The sequence below is a fragment of the Hemitrygon akajei genome, chromosome 7 (genome assembly GCF_048418815.1).
Source record: "Hemitrygon akajei chromosome 7, sHemAka1.3, whole genome shotgun sequence".
NCBI classification, from domain to species: domain Eukaryota; kingdom Metazoa; phylum Chordata; class Chondrichthyes; order Myliobatiformes; family Dasyatidae; genus Hemitrygon; species Hemitrygon akajei.
Window position 1 is genome coordinate 12,894,650 of NC_133130.1, and position 24,134 is coordinate 12,918,783.

General features: G+C 48.1%; 1 protein-coding gene across 1 annotated transcript; it reads left to right on the forward strand.

The window, feature by feature from the left end:
* The first annotated feature begins 4,338 nt into the window (after window positions 1–4,338).
* Window positions 4,339–21,672, forward strand: LOC140730230 (uncharacterized). The gene is made up of 3 exons (XM_073050404.1): window positions 4,339–4,690; window positions 16,452–17,696; window positions 19,106–21,672. The coding sequence occupies exons 2-3, from the start codon at window positions 16,470–16,472 to the stop codon at window positions 19,913–19,915; spliced, it is 2,037 nt and encodes a 678-aa protein (XP_072906505.1). The 5' UTR covers window positions 4,339–4,690; window positions 16,452–16,469; the 3' UTR covers window positions 19,916–21,672.
* The last annotated feature ends 2,462 nt before the right edge of the window (window positions 21,673–24,134 follow it).

Here is a 24,134-nt window from a genome sequence, read left to right on the forward strand (position 1 = left end):
AGCGACTTCGATATTATCTTTGTTTATTTCTGGAACTCCTGAGTAACTGAGGCAAACTGTCCTATAGCGGTCTTCATATTCAGAAATATCCTCTGAAGGTTTTAGTTTGCAGCCGACCACTTTCTTCCAATCAATCTGGTTTGGGGCTCATTCCTCCAACCATGCCTTAATTGCTTCCCAACCAACTGGTAAATTCTATCTATCCTCTCCTATACTATCTCCAACTCACCATGTCAACTGGTTTATCTGCTGAGTTGTTGCCATGGTAGCTTAAACATGAATGCCATCACGTGGATGCAATTTGTATCTATTCTTCATTCATTGAAGTTCAGCCCAAGCTGAATGATCAACACTGGTGCACCTCAAGGGTGTGTGCTTAGCCCACTGCTCTACTCCCTCTATACTCATGACTGTGTGGCTAGGTATAGCTCAAATACCATCTATATATTTCTTTCTATATTATCATGTCTTGCAGTGAACTGCTGCTGCTAAATTAACACGTTTCACAACACTTGCGGTGGTAATAAACCAGATTCTGGTTCTGAAGTCTTTGCTACCTTTTTCAGGATGTGGAACTTCCCTGGGCCATTTGCCAAAGATCTGGTGGTCGATAGCAAACCTCCTGTTTCCTTTCGTACCCTCCATCATTAGTCTTGTGTGGAAGTTTTTATTGGGGCAATTCTTGCCATACTGTCATCATCACCGCAGCCACTAGAAGGCTCTGTTAAGTCAGAATCACTGCAGTTCAAAGGCTTCGCTGTTTCCGGGGACTAGTCAGTGTTGGCTGCACTTCAACATGATTGACATGACTGTTAACACCGCCCACTTTCTTGCACAAACAAGAGAAAATCTGCAAGATAAAATCTGCAGACGCTGGAAATCCGAGCAACGCACGCACACACAATGCTGGAGGAATTCAGCAGGCCTGGCAGCATCTCCGAAAAAAAAGGTGCAGTCGACATTTCGGACCAAAGCCCTTCGGCAGGACCGGAGGAAAAAAGCTCACCTCTGGCCCGGCATTGCTCTCTCCCCTCCCCCAGCCTTTCAAATCTGCTCCTCAGCTCTTTATCTCCAGTCCTGCCAAAGGGTTTCAGCCCGAAACATCAATAGTGCTTTTTTCCGTCGATGCTGCCTGGCCTGCAGAGTTCCTCCAGCATTTTGGGTGTGTTGCTGCTGATGAGTATGTTGCCTTTCTCACGGCACAAATTTGAGTCAGTTTGCTTTGCAACTCTGAACAAAGCTCTCCACTCCGCATATACTTTGTATACGATCTTTTTACCCATTCTGTTAATGCAGAAATGAGGGGTTTTTTGCTGATTTATTATCCCTTTTAGCATGTTATGTTTTTCATCCAATTGATTTTTTTTTAATCGCTATGTTCTCCTTTTAATGTATCTATTTGGACTTGCAACTCATTACACTTATTGCTTTGCAACTCTGTTAAGGGTGCTAGATCCAAGCTGTCTACTTAGTTCCCAACCACGTCTTTTCGATCCTCTAGGATATCATAGAAATATAGAAAACCTACAGCACAATACAGCCCCTTTGGCCCACAAAGCTGTGCCAAACATGTCATTACCTTAGAACTACCTAGGCTTACCCATAGCCCTCTATTTTTCTAAGCTCCATGTATCCATCCAGGAGTCTCCTAAAAGACCCTATCATTTTCACCTCCACCACCGCCGTCGGCAGCCCATTCCACGTGCTTACCATTCTCTGTGTAAAAAAACTTACCCCGACATCTCCTCGGTACCTACTTCCAAGCACCTTAAAACTATGCCCGCTCGTGCTAGCAATTTCAGCCTTAGCATCACTTGTAAACCGGTCCTCACTAAATTTAGCATCGCTAGCACATTTCTTCTGTATTTCTTTACCAATGGTAACAAGTTTATATGCATCACTTAAGTAAGCGCTTAAGATTTCAGTTAACTTGTCCCTCTCAGCTGAGAATTCATGGGACCCACCACTGGTCTGTTTTAAAGCTTTGGCCATTGTATTAGTTTGATCTTAAGGAGTATTCTTCACTTTTAAACACCAAAAATCTCACAAAACTCACAACCCCATGGTGACTAAAATATCAGGTTACAACCAAATAAACATTCGTCCAATATCTTAAAACTTTTGTTGGCCTTTTGTCAGACAACTCACATCACCCAGTTGTAACTATAATATCAGACACTGGGTTTCCAATAATTCATACCGGCCCGACACGGGTTGTACAACCATGACTCTGCTCATTCTTAAACTCCCTTTAAATGATGCACTGAACATATTTTTTCATGGACAATTAAGGAACAGAGGAAATTCCTGCCTCCCACTGCTCGCCTAAAACTTCCTTCCTCAGCCTTTTTTTCAAGTCATCGTCCTGCATTTGGGCACCAATTGTCGGATCTCTGATTATTTTCTGATCCTTAAGGTTCTTCCAGGAGTCAGGAATGACAAGCCAATATAACTCTAAGATTCTGTACCTCCTACCTGATGGTAACAGTGAGAAAGTGGCATGGCCTGAGCGCTGGGATTTCTTTATAATGGACGCTATCTTTCTGAGACACCACTCCTTAAAGACGTCCTGGATACATTGTGGGCTAGTACCCAAGATGGAGCCGATTAAATTTACAACCCTTTGCAGCTTCTTTCAATCCTGTGCAGTAGCACCCCCCCCCCATACCAAACAGTGATGCAGTCTGTCAGAATGCTCTCCACGATACATCTATAAAAGTTTTTGAGTTTTTATTGACATACCAAATCTCTTCAAACTCCTAATGAAGTATAGTCACTGTCTTGCCTTCTTTATAGCTGCATCAATATGCTGGGACCAGGTTAGATCCTCAGAGATTTTGACACCCAGGGACTTGAAACTGCTCACTCCCTCCGCTTCTGATCCTTCTGAGGATTGGCATGTGTTTCTTTGTCTTACCCTTCCTGAAGTCCACGATCAGCTCTTTCATCTTACTGACGTTGAGTGGAAGGTTGTTGCTGTGACACCACTCCACTCGTTGGCATATCTCTCTCCTGTACGCCCTCTCATCATCACCTGATTCTACCAACAATAGTTGTAACATCAGCAAATTTATAGATGGTATTTGAGCTATCCCTAGCCACACAGTCAAGGGTATATAGACAGTAGAGCAGTGGGCTAAGCACACACCCCTGAGGTGCGTCAGCAAGGAGGAATATTATACCAATCCGCACAGATTATGGTCTTCCGGTTAGGAAGTCGAGGATCCAATTGCAGAGGGAGGTACAGAGGCCCAGGTTCTGAAACTTATCAATCATGATTTTGGGAATGATGGTATTAAATGCTGAGCTATAGTCGATGAACAGCATCCTGACGTAGGTGTTTGTGTTGTCCTGGTGATCTAAGGCCGTGTAAAGAGTCATTAAGATTGTGTCTGCTGTTGACCTATTGTGGCGATAGGCAAACTGCAATGGGTCCATGTCCTTGCTGAGGCAGGGGTTCAGTCTAGACATGACCAACCTCTCAAAGCATTTCATCACTGTCGATGTGAGTGCTACTGGGCGATAGTCATTAAGACAGCCACAATATTCTTCTTAGGCACTGGTAACATTGTTGCCTTTTTGAAGCAAGTGGGAACAGCCTCATGTATATCACCTTGGCAAAGGCCTTCTGAAAATCCAAGTACTGTACACAACATCAACCTTTGTCTATCCTGCTGGTTATTTCTTCAAAGCATTCCAACAGATTTGTTAGGTGTTGATTTTCCCTTGAGGAAATCCTGCTGACTATAGCCTATTTTACCACGTGTCTCCTAGTACCTTCAGACCTCATCCTTAATAATCAGCTCCAACATCTTTCCAACCACTGAGGTCAGAATAACCGGCCTATAGTTCCCTTTCTTCTGCCTCTCTCCCTCATTGAAAAGTACAGTGACATTTGCAATTTTCCAGTCTTCCAGAACCATTCCAGAATCTAGTGATCTTGAAGGATCATTACCGATGCCTGGACAACGGTAACAGGGTGTACACCATCTGGTCCAGGACTTGCTCTCTCCCCATTACTACCATCAGGGAGGAGGTACACACACTCAATGCTTCAGAAACCGCTTCTTCCCCTCTGCCATCGGATTTCTGCATCCACAATGAACCCATTGAACTCTTAATATCCCTAAACACAAGAGATTCTGCAGACGCCGGAAATCCAGAGAAACACACACAAAATGCTGGAGGAACTCAGCAGGTCAGGCAGCATCGATGGAAACGGGTGTTTCTGGCTGTGACCCTTCATCAGAACTGACCTGCTGAGTTCCTCCAGCATTTTGCGGGTGCTACCTTGGCATTCCCTTCTTTTTCGCGCTATTTATTTTGTAATCTATAGTAATTTTATGTCCGCACCGCACAGCCGTTGCAAAGTTCACGTCATCAGAGAGAATAAATTCAGCTGCAATGGTTCCGGTTTTGCAGGTGTGATTTGCAGTTGCGGATGGATGAGAGAAGGGAGAGGTCTGAAACCGGACCGGCAAGGTTTTTTAAAACTTCAGGACAAGCAGCTGCGAGGCCTTTGGGCATGTGACAGGAAATCAGACCGCCCAGCCGACCCTGGCAGCGGGCGACTGGGAGGAGCCGGGAGCCTCGGCAAGCCCTGACTTGGAGACTCTGTATGTGGACAGCGGTCGCGGCGTGAACCTCGCTGAATTTGAGCGCAATCCTCACCCCGTCTGTGGAACCCGAGGTACATTATTCCTGTACTATCCTGCTATTCCTACCCTTCTTGTACGCAGCCCCGCCCTGGATACAGCGGGCAGACGCCGACATGTGAAGGCAGTGTTTGTACGTGTCTGTGTCCGAGAGACAGAGAGAGGGAAGAGGGAGAGGCGGAGGGGGGAGAGAGCAGGGGGAGGAAAAGGGAGAGGGAGAGCGAGAGAGGAGGGAGGGAGAGGGAAACAGAAGGGGAAGTAGGGAGGGAGAAGAGGTGGTAGAAAGTGAGGGAGGAGAGGGGGGTTAGGGAGAGAGGATAGGGAAGCAAGAGAGGGAGAAGGGGAGAGATGGGGAGAGATAGGGAGAAAGGAAGGGAGGGAGAAGGAGGGAGAAAGGAAGGGAGGGAGAAGGAGGAAGAGGGAAAGAAGGGGAGGGGGAGGTAGAAAGCGAGGGAGGAGGAGAGATGGAAAGGAGGAAGGAGAAGTGGAGAGGGGGTTAGGAGAAGAGGGGAGGGAGGACGGGGAGGGGGGTCAGAAGGGTAGATAGCGAGGGAGAAAGAGGAGAGGACAGGGAGGGAGTAGTAGAAAGAGGGATAGGGAAAGGGGATGGTGTGAGGGGGTAGAGAGAGAGAGTGAGGAGGGGAGATGGGAGGGGAATGACTGGAGAATGGATTTGCGGTGAGAAAAGCTGGACTTGGTTGTCAGGCTATTTGAGTGGCATGCCATTGGAAGCGTCTAATAGGCAGGGGGAGTTTGTCCCATTGCCACCCTGGCTATAACTGCCTTATGGAACCGGTCTAGAAATGCACACACAGCAACCTAGGCAAATACAGGGATCCTGGAGTTCTCTCCAGCAGCCAGACAGTGGTGAATCTGTGGGATTCATTGCCATAGGTGACTGTGGAGGCCAAATCACTGGGTCTATTTGAAGCGGAGGTTCTCCTTGTCTTCTCGTCTCTGCCCGAGTGTTACATCCACCCCTTTTCCCCATCAACCTATGACACCCCAATCAGGGAGAGATGTTCACTCTCTACCATCAACTCCCATTCTGAGACACTGAGTACACAGAATCTTTACTTGTGTGACAAACGCAGTACCCCAGGGAACACGCACAAAATGCTGGTGGAACACGAAGGTTCTCAGCCCGAAACGTCGACAGCGCTTCTCCCTATAGATGCTGCCTGGCCTGCTGTGTTCCACCAGCATTTTGTGTGTGTTGTTGTTTGAATTTCCAGCATCTGCAGATTTCCTCGTGGTTACCCCAGGGAACAACCTTCTGTTGCCCTCCCGGTGGGAAGTCTAACCCTCCCCAGGTGAGGAGACTGGACCTGTGCAGAATATTCCAGCGGCCTCCCTCCATGTGAGTGGAACAAAATGATTCTGGCCTTGTGCTGGGTCCTCTCCCAATAAAGATGGGCAGACATGTTAATCTCCGATTAAATGTGTCCAAGGCCAGCCAGGTCCAGCTGAACATCAACACCACTCTGTTTCAAAACTATCTCATCTTCTGACTACTTCCACATGTCCATAAAGCACAGGAGCAGAATTAGGCCATTTGGCCCATCAAGACTACTCTCCCATTCCATCATGGCTGATTTATTAACCCTCTCAGCCCCATTCTGCTGCCTTCTCCCGTAATCCTTTGTTTCCTGACTGTTCGCAAACTTATTAACCTCTGTTTCAAATACACCCAGTGACTTGGCCTCCACAGCTGTCTGTGGCAATTAATTCCACAGATTTACCACCCTCTGGCTAAAGAAATTCCTTCTCATCTCTATTCTGTGATCGTCCTACTCTGAGGCTGGAGTGGAGACAGTTTTGAAAAATTAGGGACTTGAGAATTATAGGGAAGAGACCCAAGAAAACAGTGCAGATTGGGGTAAAACAGCCATCATCAGATTGACTGGTGGAGCAGGTTTGAGAGACCTAGTGGCTTATTCCTGTTTGCTTGTATTCTTTCCTGCAGTTGACATTATATTCCATCTGCAATGTCCTTGTCTCCCTTTTGTCATTGCCCCGAAGCCCCCCTACATCCACCACATGGTCACCCTTCCGCCCAGTGTTGCATCACTAGTAAACCTGGAATCGTGATACTTGAGCCTTTTGCCCGGTCACTGATGCCAGTCGGGAACACCAGCCCAGCCGCCCCTGCAGCGCCCTGCCAGTCACAGTTGTAGAATCCTTTTATTGCTGCACTCCCCTGTCAGTTAACTAATGGCATGAGAGGGGAACTGGCTGAAGTTAACGGGAAAGGGACATTTGCAGGAAAGACAGCAGAGCAGCAATGGCTGGAGTTTCTGCAAAAAATGAGGGAAGTACAAGACAGATATATTCCAAATAAGAAGAAATTTTCAAAGGGAAGAAGGACACTACCGTGGCTGACATGTGAAGTCAGAGCCAAAGTAAAAGCAAAAGAGAGGGCATACAAGGAAGCCAGAGCTGGTGGGAAGATAGTGGATTGGGAAGCTTTTAAAAATGTGCAGAAGGAAACTAAGAAGGTCATTCGGAAGGAAAAGATGAATATCAGAGGAAGCAGGCGACTGATATTAAAGAAGATACTAACAGAGAGCCTGCAGTGAGACTTAGATAGTCTAGGGGAATGGGTAAAGAAGTGGCAAATGAAATACAATATTGGAAAGTGCATAGTCTTGCACTTTGGTGGAAGAAATAAACAGGCAGACTATTGTTTAGATGGGGAGAGAATTGAAAATGCAGAGATAGAAAGGGACTTGGGAGTCCTTGTGCAAGATACCCTAAAGGTTAACTTCCAGGTTGAGTTGGTGGTGAAGAAGGCGAATGCAATGTTGGCATTCATTTCTGGAGGTATAGAGTATAAGAGCAGGGATGTGATGTTGAGGCTCTATAAGGCACTCGTGAGACTGCACTTGGAGTATAGTGTGCAGATTTGGGCTCCTTATTTTAGAAAGGATGTACTGACATTGGAGAGGGCTCAGAGAAGATTCACGAGAATGATTCCAGGAATGAAGGGGTTACCATATGAGGAATGCCTGGCCGCTCTTGGGCTGTATTCCCAAGTTCAGGAGAATGAGGGGGGATCTCATAAAAACATTCCAAATGTTAAAAAGCCTGAACAGATTAGATATGGCAAAGTTATTTCCCATGTTAGGTGATTCTAGGACAAGAGGGCACAACTTCAGGATTGAAGGACGTCCTTTTAGAACTGAGATGCGGAGAAATTACCAGTCAGAGGGTGATAAATCTGTGGAATTTCTTGCCACGAGTGGCTGTGGAGGCCAAGTCATTGGGTGTATCTAAGGCAGAGATAGATAGGTTCTTGATTAACCAGGGCATCAAAGGATATGGGGTAAAAGCAGAGATGACTGGAAGAATTAGATCAGCCCATGATTGAATGGCAGAGCAGACTAGATGGGCCAAATGGCCTAGTTCTGGTCCTATATTTTGTTAAGGTCCACATCTTACCCCTTCCTCCCCCCACAATGTTGTATGCACTAAGCACTATGCCAGTGCTTATCTGGATAACTTTCAAATGTGCCCACCTCATCCACTATTTCTGATGGCTCATTCGAAATACACACATAGATGAAAGGAAAATGGAGGAGAGGGGCAGATTAAGTTGGTTAAGAGGTCAGCATAACATTGTTGGCTGAAAGACCTGTACTGCGTTGTACTACTCCTTTCTTTATATGAAGAAACTGCCCTTGATGTCCCTTTGGATGGTGCTCATGTTCCCATCTCAGCCACTAATCTTGTTGGCTTGTCTCCATCTGATTATATCGCTTGTTCTCCCTTCTCCATTCTGCTTGGTGGAGCCTCAGAGAAGCTTCTGTCAAACATGGCATCTGTTTTTGAAATTCATGTTAACTGCTCAATGCAGCTGTTGATCTCAAAGTGTCCTTCACCCACTGGAGAGCGGGTGTGGGTGACGTTAAGAGTCATAGAATGCTACAGCACAGAAACAGGCCCTTGGGCCCATCTTGTATGTGCTGAGAGTCGGGTGTTGGGACTCCTATCAGGGCGGATGAGGTTCTGGAGAAATCGTTGCTCGGATGTCCCAGTGGGTGTTTAGTTCCCACATTCTGTCCTTGGACTGGAGTCAGTGTGAATCAGAAGTCTGTCTCTCGGTTACCAAATAAACTTTACGGTAATTCACCCAAAATACTGGAGAAACTCTGCAGGACGGGCAGTATTTATGGAGAGGAATAACAAGCCAATATTTTGGTCCAAGGCCTTTCATTGGGACTGGGGGAAGAAGATGGTGGGAGGAGGGGGAGGAGTACATGCTGGCAGTTGATAGGTGAGGGGGAAGATGGGAGGGTGAGGTGGGGAGAAATGAATTGAGAAACTGAGAGGTGATAGGTGGAAAAGGTAAAGGGATGAAAAAGAAGGAATCTGATAGGAGAGGAAGGTGGACCATGGGAGAAAGGAAACGGGGAGAGGCACCAGAGGGAGGTGATAGGAAGGTGAGCAGAAGAGAAGGGGTAAGAGGGGAGCAAGATGGCAGAAGGGGTGAGGGGAGAAATTCCCAGGAGTTGGAGAAGTCAATGTTCATGCTGTCAGGTTGGAGGCTGTCCAGACAGAATATGAGGTGCTTCTCACCATGGCATTAGAGGAGACACTGTACTGTATCTTTTCTTTCTTGATTATATGGGACTTGGGGGCTTGGAGGATTTGAAGTTACTTTCTATAGGATGGGGCAGAAGGTCAATTAACTAAAAAGCAATTCCCAAAATCATGGGGAGATACCTTGGGCTCTAAGTTTATAGCTCCCTCAACATGTCAACATAAGTAGACAGGATAGTGAAGGGTTACACATACAAAATGCAGGACGAAGTCAGCAGGTCAGTCAGCATCTGTGGAAAGGAATATGTTTCGGGGCGAGACCCTCCATTAGATCTCTGGCAAGCTGTCCTTCGTCGCCTGGGGCATAGGGTTTAACAGTCAGGAAATCGTATTGTAGATGGATTAAACCCTTAGGCTGCACCTAAGAGTATTGCCTGCTAGTCTGGTCACCCCATTGTAGGAAAGATGTAGATCTCTGGAGAGGGTGCAGAATCAGTTCACCAGGACTTGGCCTGGATTTGAGAGCATGTTCTATCGTCAAGAGTCTGGACAAACCTGGGTTGTTTTCTCCAGAGCAGCGAAGGCTAAGGGGAGATCTGACAGAGTTTCATTAGATTATGAGAAGCATAGATAATGTAGACTGCTGGTGTATTTGAATTGACTTTATTACTTAACATCATTCATATACATGGAGTAAAAATTTTTACATTACGTCTCCGTTTAAATGTGCAATGTATAGTAATGTGTAATAAATAGTATGTACACCAGGACAGCTAAAAATCATAGAAATACAATTGTATCAGCGTGAATTAATCAGTCTGATGGCCTGGTGGAAGAAGCTGTCCCCGGAGCCTGTTGGTCCTGGCTTTTATGCTGCGGTACCGTTTACCGTTTTATGCTGCAGTACCGTTACTGTAGAAGCTGGAACAGGTTGTGGTTGGAGTGACTGGGGTCCCCAGTGATCCTTCTTTATGCACCACACAGTTGGTGTGTACAGACTACGTGAGATCCTCAGAGATGTTTATGATGAGAAACTTAAAGCTCTTCGCCCTCTCAGCTGCAGATCCATTGATATCAATAGGGGTGAGCCTGTCTCCATTCCTCCTGGAGTCCAGAACCAGCTCCTTTGAGGGAGAGGTTGTTTTCTTGACACCGCTGTGTCAGGGTGATGACGTCTTCCCTGTAGGCTGCCTCAGTATTGTTTGAGATAAGGCCAATCAGTGTAGTATCATCAGCAAATTTAATTATCAAATTGGAGCTGCAGGTGTCAACGCAGTCATGGGTATACAGAGAGCAAAGGAGGGGGCTTAGGACACAGCCCTGAGGGGCTCCTGTGTTGAGGGTGAGAGGGGCAGAGGTGAGGGAGCCCACTCTTACCACCTGCCGGTGATCTGACAGGAAGTCCAGGATCCAGCTACACAAGGCAGGGTGAAGGCCAAGGTCTCAGAGCTTCTTCTTGAGCCTGGCGGGAATTATGCTGTTGAACTGTTGTCCAAGAACAGCATTCTCACATAAGCATCCTTCTCTAGATGTGTAAGGGCAGTGTGTAGAGCTGTGGCAATTGTCTCATCTGTTGATCGGTTTTGTCAGTCGTTGAATTGTCGGGGGTCCAGTGTGGGTGGTAGCTTGCTGCAGATGTAATCCTTGACCAGCCTCTCAAAGCATTTGTTTATTATTGAGGTGAGTGCGACAGGACGTTAGTCATACAGACATGCTACCTTGGTCTTTTTGGGTACAGGGCAATGTTGGACGTTTTGAGGCAAGAGGGCACTCTACACTGGGAGAGAGAGAGATTACAAATGTCTGTAAACACACCTGCCAGTTGTGCTGCACACACCCTGAGTACTCGCCCTGGGATGCCGTCCGGTCCCGCAGCCTTGCGACTGTCCACTCGTTGGAAACACCTGCGTACCTCAGCCTCAGAGATGACCATGGTGTAGGTCTCTTCGGCCACTCTCCTCGGGATCAGTGTTGACGACATCAAATAGAGTTTAAGAAAGATTTAGCTCATCTGGGAGAGAGGCAGTGACACTGACAGCACCACTGCACTTAGCTTTGAAGTCCGTGATAGTGTGCAGACTTTGCCATAAGCTGCGTGAGTTGTTGGTGGAGAGTTGTGTCTAGATCTTGTCCCTGTATTGTTTCGCTGCCTTGATGACTTTGTGTAGATCGTAGCTGCATTTCTGGAGTTCCTACTGATTACCGGCAATGTAACTTCTATCTCGCATGGTAAGGGCTGCTCACACGGAACTGTGATCCAGGGTTTCTGGTTTAGATAGACCCTGACTGATTTTGGTGGGGGGGGGGGGGGGGGGGGGAAGGAAACAACGTCCTTGATGCACTTCAGTATGAAACTCGTGACCCCATCTGTGAACTCGGAGACATCCTCTTCATGGAAGACATTTCAGTTGATGACATCAAAGCAGTCCTGTAGCATGGAGGCCGTTGGCCGGACCAACAGTGGATGGTTTTAAATATGGATGCCTCTTGTTTCAGATTCTGCCTGTACATCGGCAGAAGCAAGATGGAGGAGTGATCCGACTTCCCAAACGGTGGACGGAGGAGCACTTTGTAAGCATTGTGGAAGGGAGATTATCAGTGGTTGAGTATGCTGTCTCCCCGTGCGCTCACCTGGATGTGTTGACAAAACTTCGGAGAGACGTTAGTCAGTGATGCTCTATTAAAGTCACCGGCGACAGTGAAGGCAGCCTCTGGCTGTGCAGTCTCCAGGGTGCTGATGGTCTCGTACAGTTCCGTGAGAGCCAGGTCAGTATCAGCCTGCAGCGGAATATACACCGCTGAGATAATAATTGCCGTGAACTCCCTGGGCAGCCAGAAAGGTCTACACTGCATCACCAGGTACTCCAGATCCAGGGAACAAAAGAGCTTGAGGGCTTGCACATTCCAGGGGATCGCACCAAGTATTATTGACCGTGAAGCATACCCCACCTCTTCCCAGAGAGGCTTTTTGACCTGTCTGCCCGGAACATGGAGAACCCAGAGGGCTCCGTGGCATGATCTGGTATCTCCTCCGTCAGCCCAGGTCTCCACGAAGCACAAAACATTACATTCCATTGTTTCCCACTGGTAGGAGATTCAGGCTCTCAGTTCACACAGCTTATTTTCCAGGGACTGAACTTTAGCCAGGAGTATGCTAGGGAGCAGCAGCCTTTTTAACAAACTATTTTTTAACACACTTAGTTCATTACCAGTTGCCCAATTACAGGAAGGAATTGGAAGGCTTTGGAAAGGATGCAGGAGAGGTTCACAAGGCAACAGCCTAGGTTAGAGGGTATGACCTATAAGGAGAGGCTGGACAAACTTGGGTTGTTTTCTCTGGAACGTCTACATAAGGTAGACAGTCAGAGTGTCAACATAAGGTAAAGTTTCACGGTTGTGGGTGGAGTGGTTGGTGCCTGGAACAGGCTGCAGGGATGCAAATGCAAGCAAATGAGATGGCAGGGAGCAAGAAGCTTTAATGTGCAGGGAATGGAGTGATGAGGATCACGTGCAGTCAGGTCAGTTTAATTTAGAATTGTGTTCAGCACAGACTTTGAGGGCTGAAGGGCCTGTCCTTGCTCTGTACCGTTCCACACTCAGTAGCCATTTTATTAGATACACCTGCTTGTTGTTGCTAACATCTAATCAGCCAACCATGTAGCAGCGACTCAATGCATAAAAGCACACAGACATGGTCAAGAGGGTCATCTGTTGTTCAGGCCAAACATCAGATCAGGGTAGAAATGTGATCTATATGACTTTGACCGTGGAATGATTGTTGGTGTCCAACAGGGTGGTTTGAGTATCTCAGAATCTCTTGGTATTTTCGAAAACCTCTATCTCTAGGGTTTACAGAGCATAGTGTGATAAACAAAAAAAAACAGTGAGTGGCAGTTCAGTGGGGGAAAAAACAGCTTGTTTTTGAGAAGTCAGAGGAGAACGGCCAGTCTGGTTTAAGCTGACAGGAAGGTGACAATAACTCAAATAATCAAGTGTTACAATGGTAGTGTGTAGTAGAGTATCTCTGAACACACAATATATCAAACTTTGAAGAGGATGAGCTACAGCAGCAGACCTTGGGTCTTCTGCTGTTCTAGGCCATCCACTTCAAAGGCAGGATGCCACTAATGTGGCTAACAAGGGAAGTCAAAGCCAGCACAAAAGCAAAAGAGAGGACATATAATCGAGTAAAAATAAATTAGTGAGAAGTTAGAGGATTGGGCAGCTTTTAAAAACCAACAGAAGGCAACTAAAAAGCCATAAGGAAAGAAAAGATGAAATATGAAGGTAAGCTGGCCAATAATATCAGAGGATGCCAAAAGGTTTTTGAAATATATAAAGTTAAAAGAGGCGAGAGTAGATCTGAGACCTCTGGAAAAGTTAGGCTGAAGAGGTAATAAGGGGATCAAGGAAGTGACAGGTGAACCGAATAAGTATTTTGCATCTGTCTTCTATCTGGAAGATACTAGCAGTGTTGCCGGAATTTTGAGAGTGTCGGGACAGAAGTGAATGCAGTGCTTTTACTAGGGAGAAGGGGCTTGGGAAACTGGGAGGTCTGAAGGTAGATGAGTCACCTGGACCAGATGGTGTACACCCCAGAGTTCTGAAAGAGGTGGCTGAGGAGATTGTGGAGGCATTAGTAATGATCTTTTGAGAATCGTGTGATTCTGGAATAGTTCTGGAAGAATGGAAAATTGCAAGTGTCATTCCGCACTGGAGGGAGGCTGAAGAAAGGAAAGTACAGGCCAATTAGCCTGACCTCGGTGGTTGGGAGGCTTTTGGAGTCGATCGTTAAGGATGAGGTTTTGGGGTACTTGGAGGCACATAACGAAATAGGCCGTAGTCAGCATGTCTTCCTCAAGGGAAAATCTTGCCTGACAAATCTGTTGGAATTCTTTGATGAAATAACAAGCGGGATAGACAAAGCAGAGTTGGTAGATGTTCTGTACTTGGGTTTTCAGAAGGCCTTTGACAAAGTGCCACACATGAGGCTGCTTAACAAGCTACGAGCCCATTGTATTACAGGAGAGGTTCCAGCATGGGTAAAGCAGTGGCTGAGTGGCAGGAGGCAAAGAGTGGGAATAAAGGGAGCCTTTTCTGGTTGTCCGCCGGTAACTAGTGGTGTTCCACGGGGGTCTGTGTTGGGACCGATTCTTTTTACGTTATATGTCAATGATTTGGATGATGGCTTTGTACCCAAGTTTGTGGACAATATGAAGATAGGTGGAGGGGCAGGTAGTATTGAGGGTAGCAGGGAGGCTGCAGAAGGACTTTGACAGATTAGGAGAATGGACAAGGAAGTGGCAGATGAAATACAGTGTTGGAAAGTTTGTGATGATATAATTTGGTAGAAGGAATAAAAGTATGGACTATTTTTTTAAGTCGGGAGAAAATTCAAAATTCAGAGGTGACTTGGTAGTCCTTGTGCAGGATTCCTTAAAGGTTAATTTGCAGTTTGAATCTGAGGTGGGGAAGGCAAATGCAATATTATCATTCATTTCAAGAGCATATAAATATAAAAACATATTTCATGCTGAGGCTTTATAATGCACTTGTGAGGCTTCACTTGGAGAATTGTGAGCAGTTTTGAACCCCTTATCTAAGAAAGGATGTGCTGACATTGGAGACAGTTCAGAGGAGGTTCACAAAATGATTTTGGAAATGATAAGCTTATCATATGAGAAGCGTTTGATGGCTTTGGGCCTGTACTCACTGGAATTTAGAAGAATGAGGTGTGATCTTACTGAAATATCGAATGTTGATAGAGTGGATGTTGAGAGGATGTCTCCTATATTGTAGGAGCCTAGGACCAGAGGGCACCTCAGGTTGGAGGGATGTCTATTTAGAATGGAGATGAGGAATGTCATTAGCCAAAGGGTGGTTAATCGGGAATTTGTTGCCATGGGTCTCTGTGAAGGCCAAGTCATTGAGTGTATTTAAGGTGGCAGTTGATAGTTTCTTGATAAGTCGGGGTGTGAAAGGTTATGGGGAGCAGGCAGGAGATTGATGTTGAGAGGGAATGGATCAGTCATGACTGAGTAGACCCAGTGGCCTTTGGTGGTCTTATAGTGACAGATCCAACAGCTCAAGAGGGTGATGTCTGAAGGACATCCCTCAATGGTGGGGCTTGGGGTACTGGTGTGTGTTGGTGAGGGACGTAATGCCACAGCCTTCCGCTCGCCCAACGTGAACCAGCGCTCTTCCGCCACTCCAGAACGGACACTGTAGCGTCACGCGATAGTGCCAGCTGTAGGATAGGTTCCAGTTCACACCGCCATCTATAAGGACTTTGTATATTCTCCCAGTGACCACGTGGCTTTCTACCAAGTGCTCGGGTTTCTTCCCACATTCCAAAGACATACCGGTTAGGGTTAGTGAGTTGTGGGCGTGCTACGTTAGTGCTGGAAGTGTGGCGACACTTGTCAGTTGACCCCAGCGTATCCTCGGAGTCTGTTGATCATCAACACAAACGATGTGTTCCACTCAGTGTACATGTGGCAAATCAAATTCAAAGTAAATTTGTTTTCAGAGTACATGTATGTCACCACATACAACCCCAAACGTTCATTTTCTCGCGAGCATACTCAATAAGTTCATAATAGACTAATAACCATAGTAGAATCAATGAAAAGCCATATCCAATTGAATGTTCAACCAGTCTGCCAAAGAAATAATAATAATAAATAAATATTAAGTACATGAGATGAAGAGTCCATGAATGTAAGTCCATAGGTTGTGGGAATAGTTCCGTGTTGAGGTGAGTGAATTTATCCCCTTTGGTCCATGAACCTGATGGTTGAGGGGTAATAGCTATTCATGAACCTGATGATGTGGGTCCTGAGGCTCCTGTACCTTCTACCTAATGAAGCTAATAGGTCTGTCTTTTCCTTCAAAAGGCAGGCTGACAATGGGTGCATCGAGGTGAGGAGGGGTGATAGGGAGACGGAGGAGGAGAGTGTGTACATAGCAACAGAGGCTGGGAGGTGTTAGAGGGCTGCAGATGGTAGGATCTGATAGGAGAGGAAGGTAGAGTGAAATTGAGGGAGGGAGGTGGTGAGGGCAGATGGAATCATGAGGGGCTGGGGACCCAGTGGAGTGAGGAACAGATAGAGTGGGTAGAAACAGGGTGACACATTTCACTGTATTGGTATTTTAATAGGCACATAACTGAGAAAGCTAATCTTTAATCTTTAATACTTTGCCCTTTATCTTTGGGTTACTGACTCATCCCAATCTTCCCATCTCTGTTGCCAGGTGAACAGCCTGGTCGCCATGGCAGCGGACAGGCCCCAGGCCCTGGCCAAGGTCAGCAGCATGGCGATGCTGGATGCGGCGGAGGACGCCAGGAAGGACCTGGAGCTGATCATGAAGCCGTACGCCAACTGGGAGGAGTTTCTGACGCCGGGGCCCCTCTCCATTGCCGTCCTGGGTGAGCTGATTTTCATCTCTGCGGCAGAGGCCTTCCAGGTGAAGCTGGGCACAGTGGGCGGCTCGTCGCAGTCCCTGCGGCAGCCAGATTCTTTCCACGCCTGCCTGATGCAGGTGAGCGACCAGGGATGGAAGGCCTTCCAGCAGGCCCACAAGAAGATGGACCAGATCCGCCTGTACACAATGACGGCCCCCAAGCACCTGGCCAGCGCAGTCCAAGTTCTGGCCCGCCCACCCAGTGTGGTCAAGGCCATGTTGCCCAGTCGGCTGAACAGCCTGAGGAAGGTGGCTGAGCAGTGCCAGGGCCTGGCGGCGTCCGTCGAGGGGGAGTTTGCCACGCTGATGGACCTGGTGCAGGAGCTGCTGGAGCTGTGTGCCGCCTCCCGCACGGAGTGCCACCGCCAGGCCAAGGAGGTCAGCCAGGCGCTGGAGGAGGCTCGGGCGCGGAAGGCGGCAGCCGAGAGGGACAAAGGGCGGCTGGAGGCCCAGTTTGTTGAAGCCTGTGCCGGGATGGAGGAGACGCGTGCCCTGTACCGGAAAGCTGTGCGGGCCATCCCGAGCGGGAAGAACCTGGTGGGGGTCTACGTGACCCAGTCCCTGCTGGACCTCACCAGCAGCCTGGCCACTGAACTGGTGGCGGCGGGCTTGACTGAGCCCGTGGGCCTGGCCCTGGAGATCACTGACGCGGCCACGCAGCACTTCAAGAAGAAGCTGCAAAACAAGAAGGCGGAGGCCAAGGGGGACGGGGGCCCCGGGAGCTCTGTGGGACTCTGTCTGAGAGCCATGGAGATGGTGATGGGCAGCGCGCTGCTCCAGGACCTGGTGTCGGACGGTGGGACCCTGGACCCGGAAAAGCTGGGCACCATCCCCTCGGACAGTGGGGCCATGTTCCAGAGCAGCATGGATCAGCTGAAGCAGGAGAAGGAGGGAGACACCAGGAATGCCGGCCTGGAGCTGTGCCAGGTTGGCGTCGATCTGTGCCAGCGGCTGGAGCAGCTTGGCCAGGCTGAGAAGCCGAGCGAGGCCCAGCTGCGGGACCTGGCCTCCTCCGTGCAGGAGCAGAACACCAAGGTACTGGAACAAAAAGATCTTAAAACTTACTCCTTTGTTCGTTTTTGATTCAAGAGATATCCAGAAACGGAAAAAGTCACTGAACATGTGTTAAAAGTTGTAAGAGGTCAGAGTTAACTTAATTTTATTCAGAGATCCAGCACGGCCCAAGCTTGCCGGCTGGTGGCGTAGTGGCATCAGCGCTGGACTTCGGGGTGAGAGGTCCCGAGTTCGAATCCGGCCGGCTCCCTTGCACATTCTTCATCCGTGCTGGGTTGAGCGTCGAGCTAGCAACTCGACCTCGTAAAAAATATCAGTTGCAAAAGAAATGCCGTGTGATGAGCAATCACCAAAATAATCGGTGCAAAAAGCTTGTCATGAGGGCGCCCCGACGACTCCACCAGGAGTTAAGGGCTAATTATTAACCTGCCCAAGCCACCCAATTACACCCATGCAACCAGTTGACCTACTAACCTGTGAATATGGGAGGAAACCTATATGGTTATGGGAAGAATATCTAAACTCGCAGCCAGCAGTGGGAATTGAACTCGGGCTGCTGGCACTGTAATAGTCTTGTGCTAACAACCATGCTCCCGTGCCACATCTATATATTCTGTATAAAGAATTTTTAAAAAAGGAAAACTGATTAATATATTCGTAAGAGAGACAAAATAGTACTTATCAACCAATCACTGAGCCACTTCATACAATCCACTGCCAGAAGGAACCACAACTGGCCAGCAGCTTTCCCAGTCCCTCTCTCTCCCCATGTCCTTGTCTCTATCTCCAGGTCTTAGCACCAGTCACGAGCCAGCCTAAGAGAAGATTCGCACATGCACAATGGATTTGGCCCTTTTTCTACCCCGCAAGACCCTTTAATTATTTCCCAGGCAAACATTTTCTCGAAAGGAAGATTAGCTTGGTTGCCACGTGTCACACGCACAGTGAAATGCGTCACTTGCGTCAAATCCATTCAGCACAACAGCCCACAAGTGTCGCCGTGGTTCAGGTGCCAACACAGCATGCCACAACTTATTAACCTGAATCTGTACATCTTTCTAATGTGGGAGGAAACCAGGGCACCTGCAGGACACCCACACGGTGAAAGGGAGAATGTGCAGACTCCTCCCAGGGAATTGAGCCCTGGTCGGTGTTTACTGGCCGGCACTGTAGAACAGTGCACTAACCACAGTGCTACCATGCTGCCTCATTATACTCTGTCATTGACTATCAGATATGATATGTACTGTCACTTCTCCATGATCTACTGTAGACTGCTACTCACATTAAATTCCCAAAACACTCCCTGTGGACTGGTCCCCATGAACTTTCCCAAATCGTTGCCATGTCCCAGACTGACAAACTGCCATTTTGTGTCACACATCTTAGCATAGACCAAGGAGGAATCAAATGTAACTCTTTCCTTACAGGTGCAGGCGTATCTGTTGGACGTCAAGAAGTCAATCAAGGCTCCAGCCATTGCACCACAGCCGCCCAACCTGAGCAGCGCTGCTGGGGAGGAGAAGGTGGAGAAGTTGCAGGAGGGACTGTCCAAGATGGTGCTGGAGCAGGCCTGCTTCAGGGTGGAGCAAGCCAAGTGTCAGCTGGATATCAGCAGGGAGAACTACCAGAAGGTAGCCGAGAGCAAGGAGAAGGTGACCAAGGAGCTCGATGAGGTGCTGCTGACCATGAAGAGGTGCCAGGTGAAGGAGATAGACTATGACACCACCCTCAAGCTGCTGGTGACGGGTCTGGGTGCCCTGAGCCAGGTCAAGGCGCAGTGGGCAAAGATGACCAACTTCTTCCAGATGATGTCTAACCTGATCCAGGTCTCCCTCAATGATGCCGTCACCCAGTTTGCCAGCGACAGCGAGGGCTGTGAGCTGATCCCCGGCTACACCCAGGATGCTTTCGTCAAGGATATGATCTACACCGAGGCCTTCCAGGCCTGCAGCGTGGCCAGCCTCTGCCACCTCATCGCCAGCACTTATGTCGATGTCTCCGCGAAGCACCTGATGGACCAGGTCATCAGCCTGGAGACCTACATCAGCCTGAGCCCCTCGGACCCCCTCTTCAACGTGGAGCGCACCAAGTTCCAGGAGGGCTACACCGTCGCCCAGGAGGCCGTCAGGCAGCTGGTCCTGAAGAACAAGGAGGAGTTTGAGGCCCAGATACAGCAGAGGATTGACCGCATCAACTCGACGCTGCAAGAGGTCACGCCTTTGGCAATGAAGCAGTAGGTCACAGTTGCCCAGCACTGTCTCCCCGCAACCCCACCCCACCCCCAGCAGCCAGCCCTCCACCAGAGTGTGAATGAGCTGCCCTGCAGTGCAAACCCATGTGAAGCCTTTCCTTGTGCACTGCGCACTGAGCAGGTCAACACACGGTTACTCATGGTCCCCTCCCTCCTTCCCCCCCCATCCACCAGGTAACGCCTCGGGGTTCTGTGCACAGACTGACAGATATGAAGACTCCTTGGTGCTGGGAGCTCAGTGCACACACCACTGTCCCTTCTCGGCAGGTGCCAGGGGTTGTCTGGACGTCCTATGGCAGCGGACAGCTTCCAATAATTCCCAAGAAAGAAGCCCAATAGCTTTATGTCGTGTGTGCATTGAAACATAGAAACATACAGCAAAATGCATCGTACTGCGTCGGGTCAAATCAACGAGGGTTGTGCAGGGGTAACCCCCAAATGCCACCATACACCTGGTGCCAACATAGCGTGCCCACAAATGACCAACCCGAATCCGTCCATTTTGTACTGGGGGAGGAAACTGAACCACTCGGAGGAAAGCCCGCACGGTCACAGCGAGAGCGTACAAACTCCTCAAAGGCAGCGGCGAGAATTGAAACCTGATCTTCATTGTGAAGTGGTGTGCTGACCGCTACTCGGCTGTGCTGTCCCTCTTGTAATGACCCAGCTGGACGTCCTATTGGCAGTCCCTCCTCCTGATTCATGATGGGGCAGAGTTTTGTTTTACAGGTACAAATGGATTTGATCCTCCAGAATGTGTTCACCCCATTGCTTGTAGCACTGATGAAGGTCTTGCACAGTTCCCCCTTGCCAAGGGAAGACATGCTGTGTCCTGGTTTAGGCAGGCGTAACAGCAGCGTAATCATCACTGAGTCAGACCCAAGGCACTGCCCAGCATTTCCACAGCAGCTCTTGTGTCCTTGAGAGATCCCTGTGCTCTACTGCTGCAAAAGTACTTCCCAGTTTAGACACGGTTGCAATGTCAGCTTGGCAGCAGAGGTTCTAGGCATGTGGCATTGATTTGGAAAATGTTGGGGGAACTCTGCGTTCTGGAGGCGAGACTGTGGGAACCTTTGCAGAGACAGATCCCATGGGCAAAGTCACGGTAGAATGGGTCATCTTTCAGTTTGTTCGTCGCCCCATTGAAACGCATAGCTTGTATTAACAGCCAACGCGCACAAGGACGTGCAGGGGACAAATGTCGCCACGCTTCACTGCAAGCGGCCACCACTGAAGTAGCAACCCAGCTAAGACCAGCGGAGTGCTGTTGATCACACTGTACCCTGTGACTGAATGATTAACTCCAGGAAACCATGTGACAATCCCAGCCCAAGTGTCAGGACACCTCGAGGTCGACACAGGGGCCTACCGTCCGTGTGAGTTGGAGAGGAGATGTGATGGGGTATCAATTTTACGAAGGTAAACTGTAGAAGACACATTGGTGGGGCTGGGTGAACTGTGACCACATCATCACCCAGTTCTCCCAAAGCACGACTTTTTAAACTCCCCTCAGCATTCCCGCACCAAGCTGTTTGTCCTCGGCCTTCTCCACTGCCAGAGTGAGGCGAAGCTCAAATTGGAGGGCTATCTGGAATGTACTCTGGGTACTTGGAAATGCTGGTTCCAGCCTCTCTGAAAATGTAGAAATAAGGCAAAACGATTATTTGCTCCCAACATGAAAGTGGACCACTGAATGTGCATCTCTGTCTCCAAAGGAATACTTCAATAAATAATCTAAAGGCACTTCTTTCTTATTATTTTGTTTTTTTTTCTACTTCCATCTGCTCCAGTCTGGCCTGTGGATCAGAATCAGGTTTATTATCATTGACAGATAGTGTGTCATTTGTGAGATTTGTAGTTTTGCAGCAGCAGTACAGTACAATACATAAAGTGTACTAAAAATTGTAATTAAGAAATATATTTTAAAAAGTAGTGCAAGAAAAGAGCAGAAGTAATGTTCATGAACTGTTTAGAAATCTGATGGTGGAGGGGAAGAAGTTGTCCTTAAAACATTGAATTTGTGACTTCAGGCTCCTATACTCCCCCCCCCCACCCCCCCACCCCGATGGTGGTAATGAGAAGGTGATGGGGGGGCTCGTGCGCATGATGAGATGGCTGAGTTTACAACCTTCTGCAGCTTTTTCCAGTCTTGTACAGAGGCCCCTCCATACCGGACAGTGATGCAACCAGTTAGAATGCTCTCCATGGTACATCTGTAAAAATTTGCCAGTGTCCTTCAAAGTTCTAAGTACATTTATTATCAAAGGATGTATCTATTATGCAACCTTGAGATTTGTCTGCCTACTGGCAGCCACAAAGCATGAAACCCAAAAGACCTTCAAACACCCAAAGTGCAGAGAGAAGAAAGATATAAATCATGCAAACAATAAAAGTAAGCAAATAGCCTTCAGAATGAAAGTGAGTGCACAGAAACAAAGCCTGGAGCAGGCCCACAGCCTCAGGTCATCACACAATGGAGCAAAGGGTTGCGGAGCTTACGGACACGAGGCCCGTAGCTTCAGCCTCACTGCAGTGGAGAGCAGAACTGGCCCAGCGCTCGTTTCCGGTCTCAATCCATCTGGCCCAGCATTTAAATTGTCCAAACATTGGGTTGTCCTTCGCTTAGGACCCAGGCCCTGTCGCATTGATACGATCTGGGCCTGGACCCCGCTGCCACATTCTATCCTGTCCTCGACCTTTCCAAATCATCCTGGTACTTGGATTGATCTAGCCTCGCTCTCTGTGTAGGTCGATGGGTTCAGAAACTCCTCCATAAGAAGATAAGAAATTGGAGCAGGAGTAGGCCATCTGTCTCGTCAGGCCTGCTCTGCCATTCAATAAAATCATGGCTGATCTGGCCACAGACTCATCACTTACCTGCCTTTTCCCCATAACCTTTAATTCCCCTACTATGTAAAAAATCTATCCAACCTTGTCGAAAATATATTTACTGAGGTAGCCTCTATTCCTTCATTGGGCTCTGCACTCCTTAATTCTGTCTCAACCTTGCTCCAACCACTTCTCTTTGAACATGCCTTGACCTCGCTCTGATCTTGCATTGTACCTGCATGCCTTGATCCTTGAGTTAGCCTCACCTCTTCATCATTTGCATTGATCGTTTACCACAGTTTCCACAGAAAAAGTGTTATTGGTGACATTTCAAGTCTCCGCAAACTCCTAATAAGATATAACTGTTGTCATGTCTTCTTTGTGATTGAATCAATATTGATATAAGGATGTCAAAGGTTACAGGGAGGAGGTAAGAGTATGGGGGTTGAGAGGGAAAATAAATCAGCCGTGATGGAATGGTGAAGACGTTTTGGCCTAATACTGCTCCTATGTTTCATGGTCTTCTCATCAGCTGCCCCAGGATTCTTCCTCCCACCAATATTGGGGGACAATGATCTTACACACCTGTAGGGTGGGAGAGGAAACAGGAGCACCTGGAGCAATGTTCTGGTGGAGGGTGCTCGATCTGAAACTTCTACTCTGTCTCTCCGGAAAGCTTTTTTTTAATTTAGTCTTACAGGTTCATAGGTGTACGATGGTTCCTTAAGGTTGGGGTGGGGTGTACGGAGGTAGTGCTCCCAATGTTGTGCATCTTACTGTGAAATTTGATATCAAATGAAACGTTTATTACAGGTTCTTTTAAGGTGGTTAAATAGCCTCGGACAACCAAATCTGGTTCCTGGCCTTCATGTGTGGCTTAGCTACTAATCCTGACAGAACTGTTTACTGGCGCCTTAAAACCAGTCACGTCAGGCAGATGGGGCTCGTCAGTCATGGTTGGCAATTCATCACTGAGAAGGAAAACTGATCTCGAGCCTCCACTGTCTTGTGGTTACACCCACTCATAGCAAAGGCTTTGGGAGTGAACCCCAAGGGGGAAACCTGGAGCTGGATTCCCCAAGGCAGGTCAATGCTGACTGGCAACTCCTGTGACACTGCTGGTGCCAAACTGTATTGGTCTCTGCCGTTCCTTTGGATTCATCAGCTGCGTGGAGAGGGGAGCTTTTTACATGGGCAACAGCTTGCTGTCCATATCAGACTGCCCTAGCTTTCGTATTACATAGACAGCCAGGACACAATATCAGTGGTCATTCCCCAGCCAACACAGGGTTGCCAATATGTGATTTAATATAGGAACTGCTGGAAATATTCAGCAAGTCAGGCAGTGTCTGTGGAGAGGGAAGGCAGTTTAATGT

What these genes read in the sequence shown, in the direction of transcription:
- LOC140730230 (XM_073050404.1), top strand. Translation starts at nt 16,470, where the DNA reads ATGGCAGCGGACAGGCCCCAGGCCCTGGCCAAGGTCAGCAGCATGGCG. An exon ending in TGCAGGAGCAGAACACCAAG is followed by an intron (nt 17,697 to 19,105) that starts GTACTGGAACAA and finishes CTTTCCTTACAG; the next exon opens with GTGCAGGCGTATCTGTTGGA.